Source organism: Henckelia pumila, chromosome 2, assembly GCF_033568475.1.
Source record: "Henckelia pumila isolate YLH828 chromosome 2, ASM3356847v2, whole genome shotgun sequence".
NCBI classification, from domain to species: Eukaryota; Viridiplantae; Streptophyta; class Magnoliopsida; order Lamiales; family Gesneriaceae; genus Henckelia; species Henckelia pumila.
In genome coordinates, this window is record NC_133121.1 from 81,532,199 (window position 1) to 81,556,595 (window position 24,397).

The window sequence follows — 24,397 nt, forward strand, 5'->3', positions numbered from 1 at the left end:
TTGCAGTGATGGCAAACTTCTTTAGACTTGTCCAGATTTGTATGTAACATTTGGCCTTGAGATCATGGTCCTACCATTTCTCTAGTTCGGCAAACCTTTCCGAAGTTACATCAGCCGGGGCTGTCTTCGGAGGAGCCTTTTCTAGCACGTAGAAAATCTTCTCCGAACTCAGGACAATCTTTTAACTTACGGAACCATTCTGTATAGTTTGCGCCAGTCAGTTTTTTTTGTTCGAGAATTGAGACATGTGGATTACGAAGATTCATCATAACGATATACTGAAATGAAAGCATATAATTATCGGTGATTGCTTAATTAATTTACTAAGACATAAAATATGGCGAGATTTATTTTATGAATTTCACTCCCACTATTTTAACGATTTCACTACCCTCTAGTGAAAACGAGAAACTATTTTCTTTAGTGGGAACATGGAGTCCAATTGACAAATCATAGTCCCGAATAATATCAGCCAACCATAATTTTCAAAAGGTAGAGCACAATTGCTTCCAAAGCAATCCCCATGTTTTTACCTCATGTCCAATAAGAGCCCAATAATATGACGCCGTTTATTGTGACATGTCAAGATGACCCATCAATATTAAGTTGTGATGGACGGTCGCCATGTGGATCCCCAATAATATGAGCCAATCCCATGGGAGTTCCACCCAACTTACAACATGTGTCGATCCAATGTACAGCTTTCCGACGAATGGGCCCCCCCAATAATATGAGTCGGACCGTGCCCGCGGGTAGCATCTCATAAATTGATCGTTGATGAAAGGTAGGAACATTTAAACAATATTTAAATTTCCTTTTGTTTATCTTGATATCAATTTTAAATCATATTTAAAATGAGGGATTTTAATTTTGAAAACTGTCTCATCATGCAATATTTGTATGCTTGCGGGATTCATGCAATTTAGTCTAAATATGCATACAACAATAATATCATATATTATTTTTAGGATGATCGACCCCAAAACTAATCGACCCGTGGTTGTCAATCACGAGTCTAAGTCCAATCCTAGGTGATATGCAAGTATGCAATGCAATCCTATTACATTGTACTTCCAATTTACATTTCTTCGATCATTATTGTCTGCTGGGCCCACCTTTGTCTTCAAATCTTTATCTCCCACTAAGTCTAATAAATTTACAATAAATTTCGATGACAAGTAGGGGATACATATTTAAGGGTGAGAACGGGCCATAAACCAGACCCACTTTTATTACAAATGACAAATCAAATTGGGCCATAAACCAAGCCCATTAATAAAACTCAACAACAATAACAAAAACCAAATGTAAATTTCCTAACATACACCTACAAAATTGATCATGGCAATCGATCATCTTTTATCCAATATTTAATTCAATAATTAAATCATTGGATAACATGCAATGACAACATAATTAAAAAATAAAATCAAATTTTATCTAATATATACATAAGATCATATCTTATCATCAATTGTACCAAAATAATTAATTTTATAAAATCTAATTTAACGGATAAAATATATAAATTTTCCAAAAATTCAAATTTATCCAAAAATCAATTTTAAAAAATTTCGGACTCAAACAATTTGACCCGATGCCTCATGGACCAATCAAAAACAATTTTCGATCGGACCAAAAACTAAAATTTCAAAAATTTAAAATTCTAATTTAAAAAATCAAATTTTAATTTTCCGGGCTGCCCAGGACGTTCCCGGGCAGCCCCGCCCCTACGTGGGGCATGGGCTCGGGCAGCCCGTCGCTGCCCTTGGGCAGCGGCAATCGCTGCCCTGGGCAGCGATCATATCGATGCTTTGTTGTCAAGGATTCAACACACGCTTGCGAGTGTGGATATCCTATGCGATCTGAGGAGATATTAGTGTGACAAATCTCTGGCCAGAGTACTCGATGTGATTTAGGTTACTTGGTTTCCTAGTAGCACATGCAATGTCACTATTTGATCTTCAAGATGCATTGCATAGTTATGGAATCTCGAACGACTCTCGATGTACCAATGGTTATTGATTCGATCGGGATATATGGATGAAGGGACCGTACTGTACGCTAACCAAAACCTACTGGTTCTTGCAGGCACTATCAGTGATACCTAGGGAATCATGGAGCGATGTTGCTAGACGCTCTTACCATGATTCGATGGGTAAGTCGGAAATTGTTGTTCCGAGTCACAAGGAGTTGTGAGCCCACAGCTATCTGTATCCCTGAACCATTGAGGGTTACACAAGTAATGGATTACTAATCCCTGTTGAGATAGTTAAATTTAAAGAGTTAAATTTAATGAAAGAGAAGTTGAACTTCTAAACTAAAGGGAGTGGAATTTCCTAAAATGACACAGGGATGGGCATTTTTGGAAATCACTGAATTCGGATTCAGAAAAATTATCTTGACTTTAAAAGGTGCAGAAATGGTTTCTGTGCACATTGGTGAAATCAGTTTATCAATTGGAGTCATGATGAATTTTATATTAAGTCCTAAAGAGTTAGTGTCCTAATAAACTTATAACTTATTCTAGTCTAGAAATTATATATATATATATATATGTAGTTTTCGAAATAAATCATTGATTCCATCTTGCAATTTTCGAAAATCATATCTAAATATTAAAAGGAATTTTTCGAAAATTTGAGAGAGTGTCTCAAGAGAATTTTCGAAATCCCTTCTCCTTTTTGAGAGAATTCAGTCGGTTCCACTGTACTTTCACTAACTGAATCGATTTGTTTCTGAGTTGTTTCTCTTTTCGGTCTAAGAGCTGAATCGGTCGTTCGAAATAACTCAATGTCTCTTCAAGTTCTGCCTCGTCTGCCTGAAGAACATGAGAAGTATCTGGGTGATACTTTCGCAACATCGAAACATGAAAAACATCGTGGATACCAGAAAGAGATGGAGGAAGTGCAAGTCAGTAGGCAAGATCGCCTATCTTTTCTAGAATTTCATACGGACCGATAAATCTCGGAGACAAATTCCCTATCTTTCCAAATCTGACTGTGCCTCTAAAAGGAGAAATTTTCAGAAATACTCGGTCTCCCTGTTGAAAACTCAAAGGTCTACGATATTCACGTACTTAGCTTGTTTTTCTTGAGCTGTATTCATTCTCAATCGAATAATCTTCACCTATTCAGTCATATCTCGAATCATATCTGGTCCCAACTCAGGTGACTCAGAAATTTCATCCCAATATAAAGGAGATCTGCATTTATTTCCGTACAACGCTTCGAAAGGTGCCATACCAATACTCGTCTGATAGCTATTGTTGTACGAAAATTCAACAAGAAGTAACGAATCTTGCTAACTAGTGACAAAATCAAGCACTACTGCTCGTAGCATATCCTCTAATTTCTGAATCGTTTGCTCTGAATACCCATCGGTTTGAGGATGATATGATGTACTCAAATGTAATCGAGTACCAAGTGCCTCTTGAAGACTATGCCAAAAGTAAGAAGTAAATCGAGGATCTCTGTCTGAAACAATAGACTTCGGCACACCATGCAATCTAACGACATCTCTGACATAAATATAGGCCATCTGATCATGTCTATATGTCATTATTTACAGGATAAAACAATCAGACTTCTTCAATCGATCAATCACTACCCAGATAGCATCGCAACCTCGGACTGATTGTGGTAATTTCGTGACAAAATCCATCGAAATGTGATCCCATTTCCATTCAGGAATAGATAAATTGTGTGACAAACCACCCGATCTTTTTCTTTCTGCTTTCGCCTGTTGACAGTTCATACATCGGGATACAAACCTCGTAACATTATTCTTCATTTTCTTCCACCAGAACTGATTTTTCAAATCGTTATACATTTTTCGGCCCCCTGGATGAACACTGAATCGACTGCAATGTGCCTCTCGCAAAATACGATGTCTCAAATCAGAAACATCTGGCACAACAATACGATTATTCACAAACAAAGTATCATCATTGACAAGAAACTCAGACTAGTGTCATGTTCTGACTTTCTCTATCGAACTCTGAATACTCAGATCAGATTTCTGTGTTTTTTTATTCTTCACAATTAACTCTGGTTCGGCTTGAATAGAGAAAACTCTGATAGATCTCCTATCTGTTTCAAACTCTAAACCAAAAGTACAACAATCATTAATCAATTGAGAAACACTGATAGTCGATAAAGATAAAGAACAAATATTTCACTTCAAAGCATCAGCTGATGCATTCGATTTTCCTGGGTAATATTTGATTTCACAGTCAAAATCTTTCAAAAAATCCAACCATATTCTCTGTCTCATATTCAATTCAGACTGCTAAAATAGATACTTCAAACTTTTGTGAACAGAAAAGATTTCGAATGTCTCATCGTAAAGATAGTGACGCCAGATTTTCAAAGAAAAAACAATCGGTGCAAGCTCAAGGTCGTGTATCGGATAAATCACATGCTTCCTCTGCATAAGAACACATCCCAAACCTCTGTTAGAAGCATCTCAATAAACAGTATAATCACCAGTACCTGAAGTAATAGACAAAACTGGAGCACTGGTCAATCTTTTCTTCAACTCAATAAAAATAGCTTCACAATCTTTGGTTCAAACAAAAGGTGTGTTTTTCTGAGTTAACTGAGTAATCGGCTTTGCAATAGATGAAAATCCCTCGATAAATCTACGATAATAACCCACTAAACCCATAAAACTTTGAATTTCAGGAAAAGAAATCGGTCTAGGCCAATTCATAACTGCTTCGATCTTGCTGGGATCGACAGAAATACCATCTCATGATATAATGTGACCGAAAAAAACTACTCGATCCAACCAAAATTCACACTTCGACAGTTTAGCAAACAACCGTTCAGTCCGAAAAATCTGCAAAACAGTCCCCAAATGTTCTGCATGATCAGTATGACTCTTCGAATAAATAAGAATATCATCAATAAATATAATCACAAACTCGTCCAGATATTTCTGAAAAATTTGGTTCATCAAACCCATAAATACTGCTGGAGCATTCGTCAATCCAAACGGCATAAAAATAAACTCAAAATGATCATACCTCGTTCTGAACGCAGTTTTAGGAACATCTTCCTCTCTAACTCTCAACTGATGATACCCTGACCTCAAATAAATCTTCGAATAAATAGAAAAACCCTGCAATTTATCAAAAAGGTCATCTATTCGAGGCAATGGGTATTTATTCTTTACCGTAGCTTTGTTCAATTGACGGTAATCGATACAAAGTCGCATAGATCCATCTTTCTTTCGCACAAACAGAAGTGGAGTGCCCCAAGGTGAAACACTAGGTCTAATGTATCCTTTGGCAATCAAATCCTCGATTTGTTCTTCCAATTCTTTCAATTCAACAAGTGCCATTCTGTACGGAGCTTTCGAAATTGGTTGAGTACCTGACATCAATTCAATGCTAAATTCGACTTCACGAATAGGAGTCAATCCAGGAATCTCATATGGAAAGACATCGGCAAATTCTCTAACCGCTGGTATTTCAACCAATTCTGGGCTAGATTTTAGTACATTAACTGCATAAATCAAAAATCCCTCTGCTCCTTTCTGTAACAAACGAGTCATCGACAAAATGGATATTAAAGAAATCTTGGATCAAGAACCCTTACCGAAAAATTTCTACTCGTCTGCCATTTCTGGTTGAAATTTGACTACTTTCTAAAAACAATCGACAATAGCCCTATACTTGATTAAAGCATCTATACCAAAGATACAGTCAAAATCTGATAATTCCAGTACAATACAGTACATTTCAATCATATTCTCTTCAAATCTAATTTCACAATTTCAAACCAAATTCATAGAAACAATTCCTCCACCCAAAGGTGAAGTAACAGCAACTACAACAGGAAAAGTCTCAGAAGGAAAAGCATGCATCGTAACAAATTTCTCAGATATGAAAGTATGTGATGCACCCGTATCTATCAATACAATAGCAGGATAACCAAAAATTGAACAGTTACCTACTATGACATCATCAGGTGCTGCATGAGCCTGATCCTCAGTAAGTGCAAAGGCTCGTGCTTGTTGTCTCGGAGGTTGATTTGTGTTTTGATTACCTCCCTATCTATTTTGCTGCGGTGGCTGAAAAGAGTGAACCGCAAAAGATTGCCTCTCAGATTGAGCTGACTGTCTAAAGGAACTTCCACTCTGTGATCGCTCAGGACCACGCTGAGGACAAACTCTAGCAAAGTGTCCAGGTTGCTGAAAAATGTTGCATTTTCCAAAAACTCCACGACACTGATCACTGGGGTGTCGACCTCCACACTTGTTACAATTCATACCTGAAGAGCAAGAACTCTGCCTTGTACTAAACTGCCTTGAGCCACAAGAATTAGAACCACTGTTTCCAGGCCTCTTGAATTGTTTCCCTTTCGATAAAAAAATTATATGTTTTATTGTTGCTACTGTTTCCTCCCTCATACCTCTGTGATTGATTTTGAAATTGAGATGTCTGATTCTGAAATTGTCTCGGTTGCTGCGGTACAAGCTGATTTCCTCTCTGTCTCATCAGACCTGCTTCGGCTCCCTTAGCTTGATTCATAGCATCGGCAAAATAATCAGGTCTACCAGTATTCACCAAAATGAAAATATTGGAATTCAAACCATTTATGAACTGATCGGCTTTGGCTTCTTTGTTATCGGAAATATGCGGTGCAAACCTCAACAGACTATCAAATTTGGAAACGCATTCCTCAATATTCAGATTACCTTGTTTCAAGGTAGCAAACTCAGCCCCTTTATCATTTCTGTACAAAACTGGGAAAAACCATTTATAAAATTCAGTCTTAAACAGATTCCAGGTTATTACCGTACCTCGATTCTCAATAATTTTCTTCGTCATGATCCACCAATTCTTTGTAACACCATGAAGTTGATGAACAACTAACCTGACTCGACGTTCATCTACATAGTCCAGAGAATCAAATAATTGATCAATGTCTTCCAACCAATTCTCACAGTCGACTGCATTTTCGGTACCCTTCAAGGTAGGTTGTTTAAAAGACTGAAACCTCTTAAGTAAGGTTTCCATCGGTGTCGCGGTGACATCCATCTGATCATTCCCGGTACTAACCTGATCATTCGGAGGAGTTATGACCAGTGGTGGATTCCTGTTCAAAACTCGTCGAGGTGCCATATCTGATATTCAATATATTAGGACACATATATCTCATAATCTCAAATCGTAATTCGGTGCCCATAAATATCTGTTTGGATTACTCATTCACCTCGAGAGTATTCAGATTCAAATTGAAAATCATTCACAATTCGTATCTCACGTACCTCATGCTTTACAATTTAAATCACGACTCATGCAATTCAATTAATTCTTAAATGTAAAGCATGCTCGCATGGAATTCCAAGATAATCAATTAACGAATTCAATCACATGCGAGGAAATAAAATTCAAGCGGACTCGATCTACCCCGCTCACTTCTAATTCAAACCAAGATCTTATCGCTTTGATACCACTTAACGTGAGGAATTGGTTCTAATCATTTAATCAATAAATAATCGATCAAACATCCAATAAAGAACAAGGCTAAAAGCCAAGAAATTTTTTTTCTTTTTTTTTGCTCGTGAATAGTACCCGCACTCGGGCCGCCAAAATTGTAGCTCAGGCGCACCCCCTTCTTGATGAAATTCTTAGACCAGAACAGCCTGCGCTCTGGCCGTCAAAACTGCAGCTCGGGCTCACCTACGGGCAAAAATCTTCATTCCAGAACAGTTTTCCAAGATCACATACTACTCGGGGGACCGAAAATACATCGAATAACATTCAAATCTCAACATAAACATGCTTTCAAGATATACCCAATTCAACGTAATTTCTTGCAAAAAAAATTTAACATGCATTGATACAATCGACTCGCATAATGCAATATATAACATGTCTAAAGTTGTTTAAGTATTCGAAAGGTAGAACATGCATCAGTTCTAATTGTTACAATACAAAGTACAAATCGAGTTTGAATACATAATCGACTCTAAACCAAGCCCTCACTTCTATTTCTCACAATCCCGATCTAGCTACGCTGCCTCTAGCTCGATCCTACCCCACCTGTTGCCAAGTACACATACAAAACAAGAAAACAGTTGGATACTCTGGTGAGAATAATATTTCCAGTAAAAGCAGCATAACATGCAATACCAGATAATATATCAAAATCATGATATATAACAACATATTCAAAATGAGTAAAATGAAATGCATGTCTTTCAAATCGTGATTATCTAATCGGATAATCAATTTGTTTCATCGTTTCGTCGGTTGGGATCCAGAGGTAAAGATATCATAACAACTCACCTACTCTCCCGTTCGAGGTGGAAGATTGTATATCTCGATCCTCTATACTTTGGAGCAACTATAAGGAGTATTCTAGCTTGGAAAAACTCGAAATCCAAGGCCACTCGATTATAGTCCCTAAATCGTCTAATTTGATATGCAATCAAATCATTTAACTCGGTATGAATGCATATGTAAATCAAAAGGCATTCAAACACATAATTCAAGTAATCATATAACATGTAAGTATGTGATTTCAGGGAACTCGAAAATCAACTCATATTCGAGTATTCGTCCCTATTCAATTCAATGTCAAATTATACCTTTTTCTCGATTCTTTTGATGCTCCAAATCTGGAAATCAACATCAAATATTCAATCAAAATCTATTTCAATCTCAACACAATTATTCAAGGTAAAATTCATTACCAACTCGATCAACTCTTCTATCTCTTCGAATTCTGATAACTCCGATCTCAACAGCTTTCAATCAAATCTGTACGGAGATATCTCATTCTCAATATCATTCAAGCAAACTCAATCGAATACGGCTCAAACAAATCAAACCAATCGGTATTCCAAAACTCGAATCGATGGCATAACTGTTAAAAACTGGCTAACCAAAAAATCAACAACAATTTCAGTATCCTCAAACTCAACTCATATCAATACCAAGTCAATCAAATCAATTCAATATCAACAAAAACCAACAGCCCCATTTTCGAATTATACTAAAAAATTCATAACAAATCTATACGTCGTTTTTTTTTTTCGATCCAATTTCGAATAAACAATATATGTTAGCTCAAGCACGTTATATCCAAAGATAATCAAATTCCATCGACATCCAAAAAAAATGAATTATAACTGATCGAAGAAATACTTACGGTAAAACGAAGCCCTTGTAGTCGTGATCGTGAATATATATTCAAATCGAATTTCTATCGATCAGATCATGTAAACCCGAAAATTCAAGAGCTCAAAGAGGCGGCTATGGAGGTTGTCTCGTTGGAGGAGAAGGAAAGAAGATGATAAGAATGAAAGATAATCCCACTCAAAAATATAAATATCTCAAGACCAAGTCAAATTCCACAAATTGCACTTTGGTCCCTGAATTCTTAAAAACTTGCAATTCAGTCCCTGATCAAATATCAATTTAGCCCTTGAATTTCATAATCTCAGAATATCAATAATAATCTAAATTAGATAATTTTTGGGGCATTACACCAGTGAACCTTATTATGGAGACAGGCTTACCCTGAGGGTGCTAATGCCCAGCGTATAGACCTTCGTTCGGAGGGATGTCAAATGCTTCTTCTCGGCCATAGAGCCCAGGGAATGTAGGATACTGAACCCAAGTTCCAAGGTACCCTCCGCAAAGATATTGTACGAGGCCGTATACTCGAGAGGGAATCAATGGGGGGGGGGACAGGATCTCTACCTCAAGTGAATGGCTAAGGTCAGCCCTTTTTCTTTTATTCCTCTCCCCCGACTCGCATGTGGAGTGGGGTGCGGCCTCGGGGCCTAGAACCACTTGACATAGTTCGGGAGGTAGACGCATTTGGAGTCGGCTGGTTTGGGGGCGTGGGGTGCCTGGTAGTTTCGGGATGGGATCTCGGCCATGGTCTTTTGAAAACTGGCGCTCCAGGACATTCCGAATATCTATCTCCGTGGGATCTGCACAAAACAAGGAGTGACCATGCCAAAGGGTGATAAATTCTCAATCGGAAAGACTCATACCGGGCCGATCACTCGAGGAAGGATGTTGTTTCGACTCCTCAAAATCCTTGGAGGCTCCTGATGGCTCTGCTTGGATCGCACCACGGGGGCTTAACCCATATTTAAACAAAAAATCTTTATGTAGGAGCATGGGGGAATCATATTTCTTCCCACCAAGCCCGATTTGGCTACAGAGATAGAAGGGGGATTGTTTGTGCGAAGGGAGAAGCTCGGGTTGGTGAAGCAGACCAGGTAACCATTTGGTCAGGCGTGCAGGTGGGTGAAGGTAGAAGAAGTGTTCTTTCTTGTGCTTATGGGAAGTGGGGATTTTACCTATGAATTTATAGTGGGCCGGGCTCCAAGGGTAAATAATCCATCCTTATATCTACAAGAGTAGTAAAAATTGAAGATAGTGGGGTTGATGGCCAAGTCCATAGAGAGGAAGAGGACATATGTGGTGGTCATGTGGCGAAAAGATTTGGGTTGGAGCTATCCTAATGGGACTCGGTAATGGCGAGCCAAGTCCTTATAAAAGGTGGGGATCGGGAAGCGGAGGTCATTCTAAAGTTGGGATTTGAAGAAGGTTAGATACCCGGGTGGGGGTTGGTGGGCTTGGTGCCCAGATGTCGGATTCATTATATCCCACTCCTTGGGGATAGCCCCAAGTCGGCGAAGAAAAGATTTATATCTGGGTTTGCATTTGGACATTTGAACATGATGCCATTGGCCCACGAGTGGCATCACAGGACATTCGGTGGGGTTCACGGGAGGGGCAGTGTAGGCTTCGTATTATTGCCCCATACTCAAGGCTAAGGCCCAAAGTTTGGAATTGTTTTTCGGACGGACATGGGAAGGGCTGGCATTCCCAGTGCCTCAGGGGAGAAGTAGTTTCGGGGGAGAACGATATACCCTAGCACGATTTGAGTGGGTAGAACTGAGGATCTCCTTGGGTTCTTCTTTTCGGGGTGAGCCCTGTGAACTTGCCCCCAAGGTCGATGACTCAGACATGAAACAAATGGTATAGAAGGGATGAATTACGCGGAAGTATTGCGGACGCTTGGCTCTATGGCATTCTCTGGGTCAAGAGCTCAGTATGATGAGGGGGGAAAATCAAAGTGAAATGAATAGGGTGGAGAAGGGTATATATAGGAGGGGAGCTTTTCATCATGGCCGTTGATCAAAGGCTGTACGAAGGGCATGGATGCTCTTGGAAATCGTACCAACGGTCCACGAAGGTGACTCGTCGGCCCATTATTAGGACATGAAGTCGCTTGGATGTTGCCCTAGGCCAGATGTCCACATGACATAAGTTTCTCTGGCACCGATCGTTCTCTTGCGGCCACGTGGTTTGATGGTGGGTTCAGATCCAAGGCTTTCGTTTTCGGGTCACCGAATGATTTTTTAGCCCAACTCAGATGAAGGACTTTGTTAGAGTAGATGCCCGTCGAGCCAAGTGTTGGCCAATGGTCCTTGAGAGAACTCTTGTATTTCAATCTTTCTTTTAATAATATTTGACATTATTTAATTTGGCACACTTTTATTTGTATACCCATGCTAGTTGCATATATAAAGCTCTTGAATATACAAATAGTAGAAAAAATATGAGATGGTCATGTGATGACTATCATGAAAGTCATATTTGGAATACTGTATATTCTAAATTGTTCCTAGTCGATTCAACTGCCACAAAGAAGGATAACGGTCGCTCGAGCTTGAGACTATTATTTGCAATGTGAGTACCACGTTTCATTGGTAGGGGACATGGTGATGTCCAAGCATGCAAATAGGTGCTCATTGTATAGTGCACTGAACAACCCTCCCTAAAAGAATTCCCAAGTGGTTCTCACTTATCGAGTGGAATAGTCCTAGTTTATCGTTGTACACCATTAGTCCTTATGACCTGGGACAACATGGAAACTCTATATGCTAGAGCTTCACTTTGACTTTTTTACCAACTCATATGGGGTCATCAAGTGGCAATGTTGGGTGTTGTGTCGAAACATATAGGAGTCGATGCATTGTAGTCGGGGATTCACCGCTTACCTACGGGTATGGATATCCTATGTGATCTCATGCATATGTAGCTTGAAATCTCTGATCAGAGTTTCTGATCAGAGTAGTTGGTAATTAAGAAACGGGGTTCTTGAATTACACCATCGATGCAACTACGGCATGACACATATTTATCGATTCAATGACAACTCTCGATAAACCAATGTTTGTCGAATCGGTCGGGATATATGAGTTGAAGGGACCGTACTGTACGCTAACCATAATTGATTGGTTCTTGCAGGCACTATCATTTGATATCTAGGGATTCATGTAAGCGATGTTGCTAGACGTTTAACATGACTGGTTGGGTAATATCAAACTTGAGTTTTCTGACGTTCTTATTATCAAGGAGTTGATAAATAAGAATGGAGCTATATGGGGTATGCTCATATAAGGGACTTGTTGATCCCGAATCACATGGAGATGTGAACCCACTGCTAGTTGTATCAATGAACCATTAAGGGTCACACAAGTATTAGCTTTCTAGATCCCGTTGAGAATAAAATTAGTTCAATGTGTTGAACGAGTTATAAAGGAGTTTATAAGTGAGATAAATTAGAAGTATGACTTCTAAAGGAGAATAAATGGGAAAGTAACTTTGAATTTGTGAAAGTGTTCCAAGATTAAAAGTTGACTTGAAAATAATTATTTTTGAAAATTATGATTTTCAAAATTATTGTTATGAACTTAATTAAATTAATTTAAGAGTTGAATTAATTAAACACTAGTGGGCCTTGTAGAGTCCAAATAATTAAATTAATTCAAGTGTTGAATTAATTAAACACTATTGGGTCTTATAGAGCCCAAATAGAAAAAGTGTTAAATAATTATTATACTAGTGGGCTTGAATGAGTTCAAGTTGAATTTAATTAATTGATTAAACTTAAATGGGTTTAAGTTTTATAACTAATTAAATATTAATTTCATGAATCATGTAAATATATGAGAGAGAGTGAATATGAAGGGTTAAAGACAAAGTGCACACTTTTCTATGCATGCTTTTACTTTTTCCATGCATGCTTTGTCTTTTGTCATAACACATTTTTTAAGTACCAATACATGCAATATTCACTCTCCACTTCTTCAATTGGCCGAACACTCATCCAAATAATTTTTCAATTTTTGTTTTCATCTTGTGAGAAAAGGCAAAGAAAATCTCAATGAAAAATGCTCTAAATATTCTAGTGCATATTTAGAGTGGATCTATTTTGATTAGTAGTGAACCTAATTTGAAAAAAGGAGTCAATTCCAAACAAGTTGTGTTCTTGGAGGGTTGAATCCTTTTGAGCAAGGTGTGCTCTTGGAAGCTTGTAGATAGTATTTATCATTTTAGGAGCTAAGTTGTTCACAACTTGGTTGGAGCCATAAATCAATCTTTTGAGATTGATATGTAAAAATTTCTTAAACACCCTATGAATGTTTAATGTTTTTGAATGCTACACATGTGCTTGGTTTTTACATAAAATTTTTAAAATTCCATTGCGCTTTCGGGCACAAGAGAACCAATCCAAACAAGTGGTATCAGAGCTTAGGTTCCTCTTTATTGTGTAGCATTTGTTGAATATTATGTTGAGGTCAATTTCTAACCGCGTGAAAAAATCATTTCCTTCAACTTAGGGGCTGTTTTGGAAAAAAAAATTTGGGGGTCATTTCGGGCAGCCCGTGGACTACCCGAGGGGCGTAGGCTGCCCCATTTTATAAAAAAAATTTGGTTTGCCGAAATCCGTCGACGGAGCTCTGGCAATGACTTTGACGACTAGGGTTTCCAAAAGGTGTTTTGGGATATCCAAGTGTCAAGTGCCCTAAGTTGTTAAAATTGTAATTTTTTAAAAATAAAATTTTATAATGTATGTATTTTCTCATGAAATAAATAATTAAAGTGGGACTTTGATTATTTATAGTAAATGGTGATTTATAAGAAATTTGGTTATAAATAAATTAATTGAAAAGTAAACAAAGGTGTTTGTTTATTTTGTTAATTTAATTTATAATTGTGGCAGTTAGTGATTGGACTAAGATATATAATATTTGATCAATTGATTATTGTGATAATTAATTGATGTTGTATGATATGTGATATTATGCATAAAGGATGATCAAAAGCTCAAACCCAATTTTCTAGGTGTATGCTAGGATATTTTATGTTGAATGGGTTGTAATAGTTACCAAATTTGAAGTGGGCTTGGTTTATAGTCCGTTCCCACCCCATGAGATGTATCCCTATTTTTCATGGATATTTTAATGTAAAATATTTGATAGTGGAAGATCAAGATTGGAAGATGGTGGGCCATGATGAATTATGAAGATCCAAGACATGTAAATATTGGAAGCTTATGTGATTGTTGCATTTGCATCTCATGCATTTTTTAGGATTGAACCTAGGCCCGTGTTTGGCTCACACGGGCCAAATAGTATTGGGGTGATTGATCATCCTTGTTAATGTAATGTTTATAATATATGCATGGTATATTATAAATAATGAGTATGTATGTTATTATTTTATAATAACAAAGTTGTATGAATCCGGAAAATATACAAACAAACATGGCGAGCTTTTAAAATAATGATGAAACCATTTCAAAATTAAAAAACCTTCATTTTGAATAAGATTCAAAATTTATATTAAGCCCGAAAAGGGGAATTATAAAGTTGTTTATAATTTTCATGTCTTCCATCGATAATGGATGCATGATGAGCGTTACCCGCGGTCAATGCTCGGCTCATATTATTGGGGGGGCTTGGACGCCGGAAAGCTGTGACTTCCATTGACATGGTGATGTGAACTACGTGGAACTCACATGATTTTGGCTCATATTATTGGGGAAACTCATGGCGACCATCCATTAAGGTTCAATATCGATGGGTAAGGCTTGACACGTAAAGATGAACGACGTCATATTATTGGGTCCTAATCAAGCGTGAGACAAAAGTTTACGTATGGGTTGCATGGAGATGCAATTGGAAACTACCTCTTAGGAATTGTGATTGGCTGATATTATTCAGGATCATGATTGGCTAAATGGACCTTACGTGTACCTACTGAGAAAAGGAGTTTCCCGTTTTTCACTAGAGGGTAGTGAAAATGTCAAAACAATTGGAGTAAAAATTTATAAATTAAAAGTCCATACTTTATATCTTACTAAATATTTTAAAATAGTCATTAACATTTATCTGTTATTATTTTTCAGTACAAAGTTTTTGACATGTCATCAATTCGCAATCCGTTATCTGCAATACTCAACAAGCATGTACTGACTGGTCCGAATTACCTCAATTGGCTAAGAAATCTGAAAATCGTCTTGAATTTGGAGAGGATTGCATATAAACTTGAGAATTCCCCCCTGTTGAGGCTCCGTTTGGATGTAGCCCTGAGGAGCTACAGGCTTACAAGGATTGGTGTGACCATGACTTGAGACCCAAGTGTTATATGCAGGCTTTTATGAATGATGAGCTACAGAGACATTTTGAGGGTGCAAATCATGCTGCTGACATTCATTTTCATCTCAAAGAGCTCTTTGGTGAGAAAACACGCCAACTTAAACATGCGACAGTCAAGGAGCTTATCACTTTGCGCATGCGAGATGGGGCTTCGGTCCATGAGCATGGTGTGATGATGATTGGGCTTGTGGAGAAGCTTGTTGACATGGACCTTGTGTTGCCAGCGGATTTGACCACAGATGTGTTGCTCTTGTCACTACCGAGCTCGTTTGATTCTTTTGTGGTGAACTTCAACATGAACAAGATGGAACCGACCCTTGAGGAGTTGGTTAACATGCTTGTTACGTATGAGTCCACAATCAAGAAAGAGAAATTGGTTCTTTATGTGGGTTCTTCATCTGGTGCGAAGAAAAGACCACGTGGGAAGGGAAAGAAGCATTCTATCTCTCCTCCCAAGAATAACGTGCCCTTGAAGAGGCAATATCCGAGTCCCGTTGTGGCAGCCACACCAGTTAAGGCTGAAAAGACTAGTGACGTCTGTCATTACTGCAAGAAGCCTGGACATTGGAGGCGTAATTGCAAGGAATACCTTGACCGGAATGGTTCTGGAAAGCGTATCTTCTACATTGAAGTAAACATTTCAATTAACTCTTCTTCTTGGATATTGGATACCGGCTGTGGCTCACATCTCTGTAATGATTTGCAGGTGATGGCAAGAAGTAGGAGACTTAGGAAAGGTGAGACCTTCTTGAGGATGGGCAATGGAGCAAGAGTTGCTGCCAAAGCCATGGGAGATGTTTACTTATTGTTGAACAATGATTTTAAATTAGTATTGAGAGATATTTTGTCTGTACCAGATTTGGTGAAAAACATTGTTTTCATTTATATGCTTGATAAAGATGGATATTCTTGTTCATTTGGCAAAGGTGTTTGAAATATTTACAAGAATGAATGTTTAATTGGTACAGGAGAATTGAAAAACGATCTCTATAATTTAAAATTGAAAGATATTTCATTGAATAATGTCCAAGAAATATCAACAACACACAAGCGAAAACAAGATACTCTGAATTCGGCGCACTTATGGCATGCTCGATTAGGTCATATATCTTTAAGAAGGATGAACAAGCTAGTGGGAGAAGACATGTTTGATATGTCTAATATTAATTCTCTTACTACTTGTGAACCCTGTCTAAAAGGAAAGATGAGAAAAATTACCTTTAAGGGCCATGTGGAGCGAGCCAAAGGACTATTGGATTTGATCCATACAGATGTGTGCGGTCCACTAAGCATCACCACTAAGCATGGACATTCTTACTTCATCATCTTTACTGATGATTTCTCAAGGTATGGGTATGTGTATTCGATGAAATGCAAATATGAAGCTTTTGAAAGGTTATAAGAATTCAGAAATGAGGTAGAGAAACAATTGGGACGAAGCATCAAGACACTTCAATCGGATCGAGGTGGTGAGTACTTGAGTGCTGAATTCCAAGAGTATCTTAGGGAGAATGGGATTCTCTCGCAGTGGACTCCTCCTGCTACACCTCAGTTGAATGGTGTTTCAGAACGTCGTAACCGGACTTTGATGGATGATAAGTGCATTTTGTGCACTTAATTTGTAATGATATTATTGGATAATTGTTTGGTTTCGAGCGGAATTACGTGGAATTTGCTGTTTTTTGTGTTGGATGTTAGGAAATAAAGAAAATACTGAATTTATGATGGATGGAGTCAAAGGAGTCAAGAAAGAGGTAAAACGAGCAACGATGGTCCAAGATTTTGAAGGAAAAATGAAGAAGGACCCGAACAGTATGAGCGCCCGCGCCAAACATCACGCGCGCCCACGCCGCTTGAAGAAATTTTAGAGTGAGAAAATAGAGACTTATGCGCGCCCGCGCCAGACATCACGTGCGCCCGCACGTGTTTGAGATTTTTGGAGTTGTGGAACAGAGTGTTATGTGCACCCGCATGACTTAGGAGGCGCGCCCGCGCGTCGTGAATTTTCTGCCGAAGTGTTTTTTAATATTGGAAACATTGGGATATCTTTGGGCTTATTTTGGACGATTCTTAGGGGGTATAAAAGGGATTTTTTCAGACCTAATAGAGGTTATCTAGCCACCATACACACAACACTTTTGGAGAGCATTTTTTTGGTGAGATTTTGGATCGTGATTTGAAGATTGCTTGGAACGAAGACGGAGCTTTTCAACCGAACATGGAAGAAAGACGACGACTTTGTTATTTCTTATTTATTATTTTCTTTTAGTTGTTGAATTATGTTTGAATTATTAAACATGATTTGGGTTTTTTTGAATTTTGCTATGAACTAAACTTTTTAAGTCTAGAGGTTGATGTAGCCTGGTTAAGACGTGTTTATGAATTATTGATTTTATTGAATTGAGTTCTTCTAAATTAATTGTGATTCTAGTTTTGAAAGTTTTTTCAATTTACTGGCCATAAATTGATTTGTAATATTTATTTAGAATCCGGCACTCGAGAGAGGGGATTTAGAATAGGATCGATAGAATTCATACTATTAATTATTTATATGTCTCGGGAGAGCTTATAATTTTAATAGAGCCTAGAAAGAACATTGTCTTACACATATAATTACAAGTAGATTCTTAATAGGGATATTGGAATTGATCTGTAATTGATACACTCTATTTGATACTCGGGAGAGGTAAATAGTATAATCTATGTGTTCTTGGTTATTAATTGAAATGAACTCATGAAAATAGATTAATTAAGAATGAATATTGTCGAGACCAGGTGAAATCAAAACCTCTAGACTATTTCTCTTGGATTGATAATCTCTTAAGGATTGTGTGTTCGCGTGTTTTAAAAACTTCTTTATTTATTTAATTTGTCATCAAATCTCTAAAGTTTAATTTTCTAAATAAAATTAAGACTATTTTAATTACAAGTATTGAATATTTTAAATTTACTCCTTGTGGGAACGATACTTGATTCATCACTTTATTAAAACTTGACACTCGTACGCTTGCGAGTATTTTTCACAAAAAGTTTTTGGCGTCGTTGCCGGGGAGTAATTTTTTATTTTGTTTAGTCTTGTTACCAATTAGTCTAAGTTTTAATTTAGAGCTTTTATTTATTTTATTTTAAGTTACTAATTAATTTCTGTTATTCTTGACTGCAATTTATGCGAAGATCTCAAAGTGAGAATTCTTTAATCTTTGATCCAGAGATCGAACGAACCGCACGTGCTTTAAGCAGAGCAAGGAGAGAAGAACAACAGAACATGGCTGAAGAAAACGTCAATGAAATTCCTTTGGTGCCAATCAGAGATCATTTCAGGCCGACGATCTAGGCTTACTATTCTGGAATCGCTCGAGGGACAATAAATGCCAACAACTTCGAGCTGAAGCCGGCATTAATCAACATGGTTCAACAGAACCAGTTCAATGGAAGCACACAGCTGATCCTCACTTACACTTGTGCACCTTTCTGGAGATTACTGACACGGTAAAAATGAATGGTGTTTCTGAGGATATAATACGTTTAATCTTGTTTTCTTTTTCTCTCAGGGACAAGGCATGGAGCTGGTTGCAGTCATTGCCGCTAGGAAGCATATCAACTTGGGAGGACATGGCTGTGAAATTTTTAGCAAAGTATTTTCCACCGGCCAAGTACACCGAGCTGAAGATTGAGATTAGCACCTTTCATCAGCATGATTCGGAACAGCTATATGAGGCATGGGAAAGGTACAAAGATTTGTTGAGGCGTTGTCCTAATCATAATTTTGCAGATTGGGAAGAAATAGAGTTTTTATACAATGGTTTGAACACGCCTACAAGAATGTCCATGGACTCTGCTGCTGGTGGTACCATATTTTCCAAGGACCCCATTCAGGCCTATGAGATGCTAGAAAAAATGACCATCAATAGCTATCAATGGCCATCTGAACGCATGGGAGTCAAGAAGGGAGTGTACAGTGTTGATCCTCTCACTTCCATCACTACACAATTATCTGCGTTGACTACACAGGTTGATGCGATAAATAAGGTGAGTATAGAAGATCCATCAGGTGTGTCAGTTGCCATAGAAGAATCTCATCCACCTGAGGAAGCTCAGTACATAAATCCCAGAGGCTATGGAAATTATCGAGGTAATCCTCCACCCAATACTTATCATCCTGGCTTACGTAACCATGAAAATTTTTCCTATGCCAACAACAAAAATGTGTTGAATCCCCCTCCGAGATTCAATACAAACAAGGGTGAAGGAAAGGCGTCTTTGGAGGATGTTGTCGCTACATATGTCAATGAATCTAACAAGAGGATGTCGAGGATTGAGACTCGAATGGACAACATGGAGACACATATGTGCAGTTTGGGGGCTATGATGAAATCCATGGAAACACAGATTGGGCAACTTGCAACTGCTTTGAAGGATCAGAATCGAGGACAATTTCCCAGTAATACTGAAGTGAACCCAAAAGAGCAATGCAAATCGGTGGAGTTAAGAAGTGGTAAGAAGTTAGAGGATAAGGATCAGAGCAAAGTAAAGGAAGTTGAAAAACCGATGGTTGAATAAATCATTGTTGAAGAGCCCAAGAAAGAATCTGAATCAAAACCAATGTACAAGCCACAGCTTCCATACCCACAGAGGTTCAAGAAGAAGGCACTTGATGAGCAGTTTTCCAAGTTCCTAAACATCTTCAAGAAGATACACATCAATATTCCGTTTGCAGATGCCTTGGAACAAATGCCCAATTATGTCAAGTTCATCAAATATGTGATGTCCAAGAAGAGGAGACTGCAAGACAATGAAGTGGTGAATCTGACAGAAGAGTGCAGCGCAATCCTGCAGAAAAATTTACCACAAAAGCTTAAGGATCCAGAGAGTTTTACTATCCCTTGTTTTATTGGTGGTTCTAAAGTAAATCGAGCTTTATGTGATTTAGGAGCAAGTATAAATTTAATGCATTTTTCTGTCTACAGGACTTTGGAGCTTGGAGAGGTCAGAGCGACCACCATCACGTTACAGCTTGCAGATCAAAGTATCACATACCCACGGGGTATTGTGGAGGATGTTTTTGTGAAGGTCGACAAGTTCATATTTCCAGCAGACTTCGTGATATTGGACATGGACGAAGATGAAGAGACTTCTTTTGATCTTTGGGAGACCTTTTCTGGCTACTGCCAGAGCACTAATAGATGTCCATAAGGGGAAGCTCACACTCAGAGTTGGCAGTGAAGCTGTGATTTTCAACACCTATCACACCCTGAGAGGACCAAATGAGGTAAGCACATGTAAAATCATTGAAATTATTGATTCTCATAATTTTTTCATGTGCAGGAATTACTGATCCACTAGAAAGATGTCTGGTGTCGAATGCGGCAATCGATAAGGAAGAATATTGGGAGCTACATGAACAAGAAGCATTCCTCGATGGAGCTCCGAAAGAAAAAGTGGTAAGTACTAAGGAATCTGAAACATTGGAACATAGTGCACCCGAGGTATCTGCTGAAACTCATGATCTTAAAGAACTGCCTGCACATTTATGTTATGCATTCCTTGGTGAGAATTCTACTTGTCCTGTCATTATTTCTGCTCATCTGTCTGAGGTCGAAAAGGATAAGTTGTTGAGAGTCTTGAGAAATTTAAAAACTGCACTAGGATGGTAAATTTCTGACATTAAGGGTATTAGTCCAACAATCTGCATGCATAAAATTTTGATGGAAGAATCTTATACTCCTTATGTTGATCATCAGAGGCGGTTGAATGCTGCTATGAAAGAAGTTGTTAAGAAAGAAGTTTTAAATTTTTTAAATGCGGGTGTGATATATGCTATTTTTTATAGTAGTTGGGTGTCTCCTGTTCAAGTGGTGCCTAAGAAGGGTGAGATTATTGTGCTTAAAAATGAAAATAATGAGTTAATCTCCACACGTACAGTAACTGGTTGGCGAGTCTGTATAGATTATAGGAAGTTGAACAAAGCTACTTGTAAGGATCATTTTCCACTTCCTTTCATTGATCAAATGCTTGATAGACTTGCTGGTTATAGTTATTACTGTTTCTTAGATGGTTATTTAGGGTATAATCAAATTGCTATTGCACCGGAGGATCAGGAGAAGACTACTTTTACGTGTTCCTATGGCATGTTTGCATTCAGGAGAATGTCTTTTGTCTTGTGTAATGCACCGGCGACCTTCCAGCGGTGTATGATGGCTATTTTTGCAGATATGGTGGAGGATGTGATGGAAATATTTATGGATGATTTTTCAGTATTTTGGTCATCTTTTGATCACTGTTTGCATAACCTTTCCCTTGTGTTGCAGAGATGTCAAGAGAAAAGTCTAGTTCTTAACTGGGAAAAATGTCACTTTATGGTTCAAGAGGGCATTTTCCTTGGACATAAAGTGTCATTAAATGGATTAGAGGTGGATCAGGCCAAAGTGGTTGCCATTGAGAAACTTCCACCTCTGAAGAATATTAAGGGCATTAGAAGTTTCTTAGGCCATGCGGGGTTTTATCGGCGATTCATCAAGGATTTTTCTAAAATTAATAAACCCCTTTGTAATTTGCTTGAAAAAGATTCTACATTCAAATTTGATGATGATTGTTTGCAGGTCTTCGAAAAGATCAAGACGGCGTTGATCACAACACCCATCATGATTGTGCCGGATTGGAAGGAGCCCTTTGAGCTGATGTGCGATGCTAGTGACTATGCAGTGGGGGCTGTATTAGGCCAGAGGAGAGATAAGATATTTTGAGCCATCTATTATGCGAGTCGCACCATGGATGTTGCCCAGCAAAATTATACTACTACAAAAAATGAGATGCTTGCAGTAGTTTTTGCATTTGATAAATTTCGTCCATATTTAATTGGTACTAAAGTAGTTGTTTATACTGACCATGCAACGATTCGCTACTTATTTGCCAAGAAGGATGTCAAGCCACGCTTGATAAGGTGGATTCTACTTTTACAAGAGTTTGATTTTGAGATCAAAGATAAGAAGGGTAGTGAAAATCAAGTTGCTGACCATTTGTCGAGATTGGAACTAGGAGATGTTAAGGAGGAAGAAAGCATAAAAGAATTGTTTTCGGATGAACATATTTTTCAGGTAAGTTCCTCTATTCCATGGTTTTCTGATATTGCTAATTTTTTGTCGTGTGATACTATGCCTCCAGATTTGAACAGACATCAGAAAAAGAAATTTTTCCATGAAGTTAAGTTCTACTTGTGGGATGATCCCTATGTTTTCAAGAGTTGTGCCGATCAAGTAATTAGGCGATGTGTGGCGGGTCAAGAAGCACAAGAAATCCTAGAGCAATGTCATTCCTCGCCCTATAGAGGTCACTTTGGAGCAACAAGAACTGCAGCTAAGGTAATACAATCTGGTTTTTATTGGCCTATTCTGTTTCGAGATAGTTACACCTTAGTGAAATCATGCGATAAGTGTCAGAGAACGGGGAATATATGTAGAAAGCATGAATTACCTTTCACAAATATTTTAGAAGTGGAGTTATTTTATGTGTGGGGTATTGATTTTATGGGTCCCTTTTTCCCTTCTTTTGGGTACACTTATATCTTATTGGCAGTCGATTATGTGTCGAAACGGGTGGAAGCAATTGCCACCTCTACTAAAGATGCTCGTATTGTAGTAAAGTTTCTGCAGAAGAATATTTTTACAAGGTTTGGAACACCACAAGCAATAATCAGTGACAAAGGTACGCATTTTTGCAATAATCTTTTTAATACCTTACTCACTAAGTATGGTGTTAGACATAAGGTGGCGTGTGCATACCATCCCCAAACCAATGGTCGGGCAGAGATCTCTAACCAAGAAATCAAGCAAATATTGGAGAAAACGGTTAAGACGAATCGGAAATATTGGGCAATCAAGCTGGATGACGCTCTATGGGCTTACCGCACTGTTTTTAAAACACCTATTGGGATGTCGCCCTATAGGTTAGTGTTCGGTAAGGCATGTCATTTTCCATTGGAGTTAGAACACAAAGCGTTTTGGGCTGTCAAGAAGCTGAACATGGATCTGGAAGCATCCGGGAAGTTGAGGAAATTGAAGTTGAGTTAGACGAATTCCGAAGTGACGCTTATGAGAATGCCAAGATATACAAAGAGCAGACAAATAAGTGGCATGATAAACACATTGTGCCTCGGGATTTTGAGTCAGGTCAGAAAGTACTGTTGTTTAACTCTTGTTATAAATTGTTTCCAGGAAAATTGAAGTTCCGATAGTCTGGGCCATTTACTTTGGAGACGGTGTATCCGCATGGTGCGATTGAGCTTCGGTGTACAGATGGAAGGGTATTCAAGTTAACGGGCAAAGGGTTAAACACTATTTTGGTAACGAAGTACGAAGTACTGAGAGCACATAGCTAAAAGACCCGGCCTAAATCTGGTGAAAGTCCGGCTGAGGACTATAAACCAAGCGCTATTTGGGCGGCAACCCAAATTTTCCTTTCATTTTTCTTAAGTTTCTATAGTCTTTGCATTAATTTGTTTTTCGCGATTTCAATTATCTGTCTGTCTTGCTTATTGTTGTTTTTTTTTCAGGAACAAAATTTCCAGCAGCATATGCGCGCCCGCCTTCCTCTTTGGCGCGCCCGCGCCTCATGAAATTTTAAAAACAAAGGAATGAAACAACACTTTATGTGCGCCCGCTCAGTATCCATAGTGCGCCTGCGCATGACAATTTCGAAAACATGAGCCAAAAACAGAGATGTGTACGCGCCCGCGCGTCCCCTATCCACAAAAATATTCAGCCTCGAGCTGTATGCGCGCCCGCACCTCTTGTTCGCACGCCCGCCCTATCTGTTTTTAAAACCCGGTTTCTTTCTATTCTTCTCCCATTCTTAATCCCGATTTTACCTTCCTTTTCAAAACCCTTCACACTCTCCTTCTCCAAATCGTCGT

General features: G+C 38.3%; 1 protein-coding gene across 1 annotated transcript; it reads left to right on the top strand.

The window, feature by feature from the left end:
- The first annotated feature begins 20,436 nt into the window (after positions 1-20,436).
- LOC140877793 (uncharacterized) lies at positions 20,437-23,555 on the top strand. Its single transcript, XM_073281370.1, has 6 exons — positions 20,437-20,662; positions 20,815-21,139; positions 21,632-21,743; positions 22,089-22,199; positions 22,464-22,583; positions 22,728-23,555. The coding sequence occupies exons 1-6, from the start codon at positions 20,437-20,439 to the stop codon at positions 23,553-23,555; spliced, it is 1,722 nt and encodes a 573-aa protein (XP_073137471.1).
- The last annotated feature ends 842 nt before the right edge of the window (positions 23,556-24,397 follow it).